The sequence below is a fragment of the Durio zibethinus genome, chromosome 2 (genome assembly GCF_047325235.1).
Source record: "Durio zibethinus cultivar Kanyao isolate XHJ-2024 chromosome 2, ASM4732523v1, whole genome shotgun sequence".
Taxonomy (NCBI): Eukaryota; Viridiplantae; Streptophyta; class Magnoliopsida; order Malvales; family Malvaceae; genus Durio; species Durio zibethinus.
Window position 1 is genome coordinate 11,426,646 of NC_143163.1, and position 9,888 is coordinate 11,436,533.

General features: G+C 33.3%; 1 protein-coding gene across 3 annotated transcripts; it reads right to left on the minus strand.

Annotated features, from left to right (window-relative positions):
* Nucleotides 1-150: 150 nt before the first annotated feature.
* On the minus strand, nt 151-5,662 carry LOC111309275 (putative protein phosphatase 2C 52). Of its 3 annotated transcripts, none has more exons than XM_089750082.1 (6): nt 5,465-5,662; nt 3,537-4,114; nt 3,081-3,428; nt 2,877-2,994; nt 2,567-2,790; nt 151-1,300 (listed from the first exon to the last, which is right to left on the minus strand). In XM_089750082.1, the coding sequence occupies exons 2-6, from the start codon at nt 3,795-3,797 to the stop codon at nt 830-832; spliced, it is 1,422 nt and encodes a 473-aa protein (XP_089606208.1). In that variant the 5' UTR covers nt 3,798-4,114; nt 5,465-5,662; the 3' UTR covers nt 151-829. The 3 variants fall into 3 exon arrangements, with proteins under 3 accessions (XP_089606208.1, XP_022764045.2, XP_089606210.1); XM_022908310.2 differs by having other exon boundaries at nt 3,537-3,987; nt 5,465-5,604; XM_089750084.1 differs by lacking the exon at nt 5,465-5,662 and adding an exon at nt 4,490-5,379 and having other exon boundaries at nt 572-1,300; nt 3,537-3,987.
* Nucleotides 5,663-9,888: the final 4,226 nt, after the last annotated feature.

Below are 9,888 nucleotides of genomic sequence, written 5' to 3' on the forward strand. Positions count from 1 at the left end.
AAAAGCCGTTTATAAGCAAAATTTTGTTTATACGGATCAATGCTATATTTTGATTATTTTCATTTCTATCACCAACGACAATACCGGCTATTGAAGTGAATATGCTCTTTAGCATTGTAGATACCTGCTCTCTTTCTCCGAGATCATTACTGACAACTTCAAGTTGTTTTTGCTGCCTGCATTTGGCGTTACCCAACTGGAGTGTCTATGTGTTATGGTGACTTACAAAAAGTTAATTGCCACAACCTAAAACGGAGGCAATAAAAGATTTATACATGAACCAGAGAGTTTTAATCCATTCTGCACATATGAATATATTCAATGTGTAAAAATCTTGGAGAAATGAACATTCCCTTTTGATATACCCAGGTACTGCTGATTTAACTTGCACTTTCATGATTTTACCGATAATTCAGTGAAAAGGACTCAACTCAACACAACCCGCTTTGGTATACCATGCCGACATGCTGCATCAAGTTTGCACTCTATAGTTTTCTATCTGGCTTTGACTAAGGGTTCTAGCATTGCTTGACTTGGGTTGATTGTGCATACTGATTGAGTGCAACCAGAGTTCGGATAATTTAAGGGGATTGGAATCATATTTAGCAGAAGTGTACTGATCGAGTGCAATAACTTTAACAAAGCTTCTTTCCCCTAAAATCTTCTGTGCAATACAATAGAACAAATTGCTGTGGCAATGATTTACTTGCACAACATGAACACAACCACCGTTCACAAGGACTTTCCTTTCCTTGGATCTAGTGTAGGCTCCAAAGCCAGAATATTACCAACAAAACTAATCCAGTTTCGCTTCTTGATAATACAAAATTTATGGGTTTGGCCTTTCCTCAGAAAATCTCGGTAGCTGCACGAGTGAGTTCACTCGTGTGACACGTTCCAAACCTGACCAGTTTTGTTCTTCACCTGCAACTGTATCCACATTTCCTTCGAACTCTGGTGGTAGTCTTCCGTAACTATCACTTTCTTCTGATGGTCTAATGGTAAAATTCCTGTGCAATGATGGCTCCGACTTCTGGCCTTCATCAGATTCAACTGCATTACCAGGATGATTACTCTGAAGCGTTGCAGAAGAAAAGCAGTATTCCTCATAATCAGATTCTGAATCCATTTTCCCATCCAAAAATAAGCAAACAACTGCACAATCATCCATCTTTGAAGTAGGGTACTTTAATTTCCATTCACGTGTAGCTGAGTCGACCAAAATCCTGGCAGCTGATGACCGGGTAGGAGCTGAGGATACAATCTGAACCACCTCTTCATTGCTCAATACATCCCAAACCTGTAATTACAATTTAAATATTAAGGAGAAAATCAAATTATCATGTTTTTTTGTCATATCATGGCAAGCCAGCATTTCTTGAAGGATTAAAAGCCTCAAAGAAAGGCTCTTAAATCTTTATCTTTAATAGTACATGATTTTTTTTCTTTTTATTTGTCAAATACCTCAATTTTCCAATTTGTTGCCATTTGGCACTTGACCTTTAGTTCCCTTATCCAATAAGAATCTCTTTTAAGATAATCCTTTTCTGCCATATCAAAAGTAATTTATTTACGTGTTTACTGAACTGTGATATCGCATATCATTATATAGAAAAACGGACAGTAAAGGAAAACAAGTAGAACTTCTTCCAGAACATATTGACATGTTCGGAATAAGAACATAGAGAATTGGAAACTAAAAAAGAAAATATTAACCTGTGATAAGGGCCATTATCAACCACTGTTCAACTCTCAATCTTAGTGTGGATGTCACTATCTTGGTGTGCTCTAAGTGCAGGAGCACTCCTCATAAACCAAGTACTAAGTGCCATGGATTTGCAAGGGAGAGTTCTAAAACTACTAGAAGCCCATGCAAGGACCACACGTAACTTTCACCGTTGACTGCACCTTTCCATTTCTATTCAACTTCCTCCACTTTTACTCCATTGAAAGTTTCAAGATAAAAAGGATTCATGACAAAGTTCTTATTATTCCAATTGTTTCCTCTTTTTTAGATCTCTTCAAGGACATGCAGTATATGTCATGGCCCTTCTTCAGACTTAATTTGAATCGAATGTCTAAGATAAAGGATAGTCTGCTGTTAAAAAAGCCCTTCAGCAATAGCCAACACTCAGTATCCTATCTGGACACATCAACTAGAAACTACAAGAAAAAGAAACCCAACAGGCATATTCTTTCTCCTTGGAAAACAAGAGGCCTAATTCAACAATTGCTATGACCCGTAGACCAAGTAACTCAAATAGATAGTGATTTGCTTATTTTGGTTGATTCATCATAGTTCTTTCCCGCGGTGCTAATGTGTGTACTCATTTTTGTCTAAATTGGTTATTCTCTGTGTTTGAATTTTGATTCTTTAGGTAGTCTACTCTTTAGTTCTATTTGCAGTTTGCAACTTTTTCCTGCATTGAAGCTTTCTCTTTCTTTTACTTAGTAGTATTTAACATACACTAGAAAATGTTCTGGTCAACCTTGAATAAACCAACGAAATGTGGAAACAAAATTCACATATAAAGAATAAAAGAAATATCAAAGGTGAAAAAATTACCCCATCTGAGGCGAGAACAATAAATTGATCTCTTTCTGTTAGGAGCCAATGGGAAAATTCAGGTACAGAGATAACACCAAATTCCTTCAAACAAAAATCCCCAAAAGCTCGAGCCATTGCTAGCCCAGGGGCATCATCAAATGGCAACCACACTCTAGGTACTTCAGGTTCATCTTGCGATGCAAAGACCCTGCCTTTGCACCTTTTAATCCTCTCAGCTTCCCCTGGAGCATTTAAATTTTAGTAATTAGTATATTACATCCGTTTATGTATACCCACAAGGAAAACCAAAAATCGGTTCCAGGTTTACTTGGTAAATTGGGTTTCAGATCAACTGTCAATTGTGTTGCCACCATCGAATCATTACCGACCTTAGATCCCATAATTGCTCGAGAATCCCCAATATATCCCATGAAAAGATTGGAGCCCTAAAATAGTAAAATCAAGCCACAAGAATTAGACAAAAGCTAAATAATTTTAAGATGAAGAGCAGCAAGAAGTGCTTCTGTCATACCTGCTTCACTATTGTGACAGCAGTGCTACCACTACAGAAGCAGTCCAAATTAGGATGGGACATCAACTCTTTATCCATGGCCTTGTATGACTTCATGAATGCTTCCCTCCATAAAGAATTTAACCTGTCGTCAGCAGAGCCATCCTTCTCAGAATTGCTACCATCTGATTTCTTTGAATTCCACTTGAAACATGTTCGGCCTGACCCATTTTGCCTTGACTGATATGAGTGCATGGAGGACAGCAACTTTAGGGGCAGGGCATCTCTCACTTTGCGAGAAACGTGATGACCATGTGGACCATGGCCATCAAATACACCACAAAAGGTCACATCTTCTGACATGAAATCCTACAGGAATTTTAATTTTTATCAATGTCATTTGATTAGTTAACCTCAAAATATAAACGAGTCTAAGAATCAAATTATGTTAAAATCAAAGTAACATCTAAAACTTACTTCCCATACAATCATGGCATCCTGGTTTATTCCCTTGCGACCCTGCTGAGTGAATATGCAAGAAGTTCTGCTCTTTCCATTTGTGAAAATCCTGTTAGGTACTAAGGATAAATGCTGCAGTGCAATAACATGATCTGAGAATGTTCTCTTAGTTCTCTTCTGCCCCCAAAATCCAATTTCAAAACACGTAGGAGAAGCCCCCACCTCATGGCTCCCGGTACTGCAAGTACTCCGACTACTAGTGGAGACACAACACCCCATTTCCTCAGCTCCAGAAAGAAGACATCCAATGACGTTAAAACTCAAAAAGACAAAGTTCCTCCTTGAGCCAGAACAGATCTCACGTGAAATTATATGTAGTTGCTGGAATGGTCAAACCAAGCCAAAGACTATCACGCCAAAGATTCCCACACATCAGACCACAGGCCACTTTACACCTCAATGTATAAAACTGGGAAATTTTAAAACTTGGTCAAATATAATCCATTGAGGGTTCCGTAGATCGATAACAAATCCAGTTGATGAAAACAAGAAGGTATTAGTTAATTGATTTGTTTATTCCATAGTTCCAGAAATGGCTGCATGTAGAAAAATCAATAAAATTGAAAAAAAATGCATATAAAAAATCTTCCATGTGACATCAGAATAGAATATGCTTAAAGTCTGTCCTAATATTTTGTCATTGATAAGAAACACATTTATACAATTCAGACAGTGAGACCCTATGTAAATTAATGCACAAACTACTTATAGAAAAAGGAAAGGCGGTAAAGACCGAAAATCAGCAAAACAAGGAGAATTAAAACCAAGATAAACCACAAAACAAAAAACTTGTCTTGTTTTTGAAACAATTAAAGGAAACCATAGAATTTTTTCCCTAGTAGTATCTTCAATCACAATGAAAACAACGAAGAAGAAGAAGAAGAAACAAAGTAAATCCAACAAGACCTTACTTAGCTAACAACAAGCAAAACTTCTCACTCACAGAGGCCTGTAAGAAACAAAGTCGTTTTTTTTCCTATCTCCATGTCACATGCACGCTTGGAAATTACGATGAGTATCGTTGGAGTGAGAGATTGCGGAGAAAACAAAATCAAAAGTATTGAAATATGAAGATCATGCTTGAAGTTTTACCTTCTCGGCTTCTCCGCACACAAAGAGAACTCAAAAAGAGAGATCAAAACAAAGAGTAAGGGATAGCTGAGAAAACGTAAATGAAGGAAAAGATATTACAAATTTAGCAACCAAATATTAGATTATTGGAAATTTTACAAAAAGGGGCCAACTCGAAATAAAGAATGTCAATCAGGAGCAAACCATAAAAGAAAAAGTTGAAAACTAGGGGGAAAAACAAAGAAACTGATTTTAGTTTTCTCAGACCAAACATAGCATACAATTGTTTTAGAGAGAAAAGAAAGGGAAGGAAGTAGTTCAAAGTTCGAGTGGTGAGTTAGGGAAAAATCAAAAGATGGAGATAAAGCAAAAACGGAAAAGGCAGAAAAAGACGAACAAAAGAATGATTTTGTCAAAAACAAAATCAAGAGAATACACAAAAAAGAAAATAATAGAGATCAAAGTAAACATAAACAACAGAATAGAAATTGCAAATTCATTGTTTTATTTAAGCAAAAAAGAAAATTTTAAAAAATAATAATGTAGAGATAAACAGAGCTGAAAGTTGAAACTTCCACTCTTAGAAATTCTCAAAAAGAAAAACTCTTTTTCTTTTCCTCTTTCTTCGCTGTGTTCTACCTCAAGTTTTCAAAACAGAGGAACAAGGACCTCACAAGCTTCTAACAAGCTTGAAGCTTTATTGCATGAGCACGGCTAATTTTTTAGAAACAATCCTGAAAATTTAGTAAACGATAGGTGTTTGAGGTTATCACCTAGCAGTTAACAGAAACAAAAACCAGAATGAAAGAAAGTACCTTTGTTGTTTGCAAATTTCATGCTCTTGCGAGAAACAGAAGCAGACACTTGAGAGAGAAATCTTTTTCTTGTGATTGCAGAGTCCTTTGGAAGAACATTTGATTGGAGTCTAGAAGAAGAGTAGGAGCATGGTTTCTCTAACTCTTTTTTGAGTTGTTTACCAAGTTTTTAATGTATCCGTGTTCTTTGCAAATTTTGTTAAGGGCTTTCAAAATTATCTTGTAAATATCTCCAAGGTTAATGGTTCTAATATTAAGAGATCTGAGATTTAGCTGTGTTCTTGTGTCACAAGCCGAGATTCAACCTTTAGATCCACGTGATTTTAGGATTCGGACATGCACTCATCCGACATCCCAAATCAATCTATCTATCATGATTCACACCCTTGTAAGGTGTTGTCCGCTTTGGCCCATCTGACTTCACGGTTTTGTTATACAAAAGGTGTTTCACAAAGAAAATATGGTGTGAACCATTTTATATCCTAATGTCCCCCTTTTCATGTTTGATATGGGATTGGAGTACTCTACTTACTCCCTCTTAGAGTGCTTGGCGTGACATTCTTCCTGATCCAATCTCGTGATGCCTTCATCATAGAGGCTGGACACCTTGCCTACCTCCCTTGAGGCACTTGGCGTGGGTCAAATGGTCCAGCACCTGCTCTGATACCACTCGTCATGGGCCGAGACTCACCTCTAGGCCCGTGCGGCTCCAAGATTTGGGCATGCACTCATTCGGCCCAGTGACCCCTCTTTCATGTTTGATGTGGGATTGGAGTACCCTGCCTACTCCCTCTTGGAGCACTTAGCGTGACACTTGTCTGCTGTGTAACTTCTTTTGGAACAGAATTGAGAAAAACTTGTTTCAAGTTGATATTATCAAATCCACTAAGTATGTAAAAATACTTGGAGAACTATTAATAGTGTTTATCAAGATCTTTTGGATGGAGAGAACAGCATTTTAACTTAAAAAATTGTTCTCTGATCTTTTTCAATCTGTGAGTTTCTTGGCCGTAAAATATTATTGCAAATTAAGATACAGCTTTTGTGATGGTTGGGCATTGAAGACTTCTTACCAACATCTTCATAATCAAAATAATACTTCACTCCTATCTCAGACCAACTAGAACAACCTCTTTTTGCACAACTAAAAAATAGATTCACAGATTTTAAGAAAAATAATCAGTTGATCCAAAATCAAAAAGAGTTACAGAACAATCACTTTTTCAACTTTCAAAATCAAAACTAAGCTCAAATTCTACACCTCAAAACCCTACACCTCACACAAACCAAAACCTATACAACTCATGATTTCTCCCACTCAAACCATTTCAGAAATGATTTATCAGATGGCACAAGACAATCTCCCTCAATTTTCTCTTGAAGATATTTTTCTTTTTACCTTTGCGTGATAATACATATAAGAGATAAATGCATTCATTAATTGCAAAGGTAGAGAGATTGAAAGAGAAAAGTCTTTGTAGTAAGTAGAAGAGAAATCTTAATGCTTTTTTTTTTTTTTTCTAAGATTGCCTTTAACTTTGTGAGTAACGATATCAAAGATTTAAATTGATTTTCTTAATAATGTATAATATTATAAATTTTTAAAATTTGATTAAAATTTAAATTAATTGATCTTAATTGAATTTTATTAATTTTATATTTATCAATTTTTAAAATTTAAAATTTAATTTTTATATTATTTTTATATAAATTTTAATATATTTAAATAAATTTAGGTATAAAATGATTATTTTTATTTTATAAAAATTTGAAATACATAAAAAAGTTATTAAAAATATATAATTTAACTTTTTTAATTTTTTACTTTTTAATCTAAAATTTAATTCGAACTTAATATATACATTTAATATTTAAATTTAATCGAATAAGAAAAAATTGATATGAATCGAATTAGGTATTATGATTTTGAATTGATTTTTCATTTTATTATTTTTTTTCTGTCTCTATAATTAGCTTGGGCGAAGGGCTGAAATTCCAAACAAGGACCTAGAGATGTGTCAAATGGGTCATACTAAATTGAAACAATTTATTTAAATATCAACTTATATGTTAATGGGTTATGTTGGTCTAATATTACTTTTTAACTTATCATGCTGATATGGCCTACGAAAACTAAGGGTATTTAAACCATGTAAACACCTGACTTATAATTTTCATAGGTCATGTTGTGCCAAGTATGACACTATTTTTTGTGTCAATATAGGCTAAATACAATACATTAATAGTTTTTTAAAATTTTAATTCTTTTTTAAATTCATCTATTATTATTAAAAATAACATGTAAGAGATAAATAAAAGTAAAATGACATAATTTACGTGGTTCAACAAAATGCATACATCTACGAAGATGGACAATAAAATTCACAAAATAGAAATATTGAAATTATAATCCTAATATTTCAAAAAAAAAAAGAAACCACGACATATTATAAAAACACAATATTATTATTCTATTTTTTATTCTCATAATTTAATAATTTACTTATATAATATTTTTTATCTTTTGCATTTACTTTATACCTTCCATCTTATTATAATTTACTTTGTTAATTGAATTTATATTTAACATGAAATCTTAATTTATTTTTATCATTTTATTTTTACAAATCACTAATTAAATATAATTTATTTATCAATAATTTAAATATTTAATAAATAAATTTATTTAATATAATGTTATTTTATAAATTATCAATAATATATAAAAAGTAAATATAATTTCATTATAATATAAAAAATAACATAAATACACCAAAGGTTAAGAGTTAACTTATAACAATTATGAGCCAATACAGCACCATTGGGCTGATATGTCAGGCCATACTAACTCGTGTGCTACATGCTAGCATTGACTATTAAAGGGTTATACCATATTAATCATTGAGCCTCCTTACTGTTTTCACATTTAAGAAGTTGTTTGGATAAATGTTAGGTAGTTTAAAGATCACATTTCACTTGGAAGTTAGTAGTTACATTCGGTTAAAGGTAGTTGTTTTCATTTACATATTCAATTTCTTGCTTCAACCTTTTAATTGCTGTTTGGTTATCATTTTAGCTTTTTAATCCATATTTCTCAGCTTAGATTTACTTTGCTTTTATGTTAGATTCAATTCAAAGCACTTTAGCTACTATTTTATTAAGTTTTTCACATATGCTTTCCTTACATGTGTTAGATATGGATTCGACTATTAGTATTTCTTGTTTATGGCTTTTTATTCTTGTTGATACTAGCTTAATATTGTATGCTCTCATTGACTGAATTAACTTTAGATGGACTACAAAGATAATAGGCACTTAGTCTAGGCTTTTTAACTAATCCCTATGGGATGGTATCTTAACTTAGGTCACTATTATTTTTTGAACAATCTGTGCACTTGTAAAAATCACCAATCACTGTATGCCCTTTAAGTTTTTTAAGCTGAAAGAGATCGGCTAATTTTTTAAAAAAAAACTTTGGTTTCTTTGCTATTGATCGTACTACCATCACTATTCTTTGATCAAACTTTTTTTTGTTGTGATTAAGATCCTGCTAGTTATAACATTGATGACTATGGCAGTAGGTCAATTGTCAATTTCATTCCTCTAGTTGCCTTACTAGTTAAGCCTATCATCAATGTTACTAGGTTATTACATTGTTGTCAGTCATTAAATCTTTTTCTCTATTATTCTTTTCTGTCTTTTCTCTAAAAATTAACCATGTTCTTACCTATTCTCATGTCTTCAACAAATTTGCTGAGCCAACCTCTTTTAATTAGATTTTTTATTTCATTCATCAAGTCAACACACTCTTTAGTGGTGTGGTCATAGTCCATTGGAAAGCACACATTTTGCATCGATCTTTTTTAAAGTTCAACCTTAAGGGCTTAGGCTATCTCAATTGAGGGTCTTTTTCAATTTTCATCAAAATTTTTCTCGTAAGAGGAATTTAGTGTGCTGTAGTTGCCATACTTTCTTTGAAAGCTCTTGGCCCTATAGTACCCTTTAATGTAGAATTTTTTTCGACTTAGAGGATACTCGACCTCTCTTTCCCTCATTTTTTTGAGGTGAGGAAAAACTCATTTTTTGAGGTGAGGAAAAGCTTTTATCTTAACTCTATCACTTCTTAGTTTCATTATCTCTTTGATGTTGATGGTTTTTTTTTTTTTTAGTTTTTTGAAGCAGTTCAACTAGAGTATTTAAAGTGGAATTCTTTTTAAAGTCCCCATTTGTAAGGGCAACTGTTACCATTATTTGCTTTAAGTTTGTGACTTGAAAAGCTTTTGCATTAAAATACATCGCATACTCTTTTAGAGTTTCAATAGATAGTTATTGGACAAATAATAAAATGTTTCAAGATTAAGTGGTCGAGTTCTTTAAAAAAGCTAATTGACCTAGGTTTGAGGCTTGAATACCAAGACCGAACT

Excerpts from the sequence above, each read along its gene's own strand:
- LOC111309275 (XM_089750082.1), bottom strand. The coding sequence starts at position 3,797 with ATGGGGTGTTGTGTCTCCACTAGTAGTCGGAGTACTTGCAGTACCGGG. Across the intron at positions 3,429-3,536 it reads ATGCCATGATTGTATGGGAA|GATTTCATGTCAGAAGATGT; the intron begins GTAAGTTTTAGA and ends AAATTCCTGTAG. Across the intron at positions 2,791-2,876 it reads TCTGAAACCCAATTTACCAA|GGGAAGCTGAGAGGATTAAA; the intron begins GTAAACCTGGAA and ends TAAATGCTCCAG.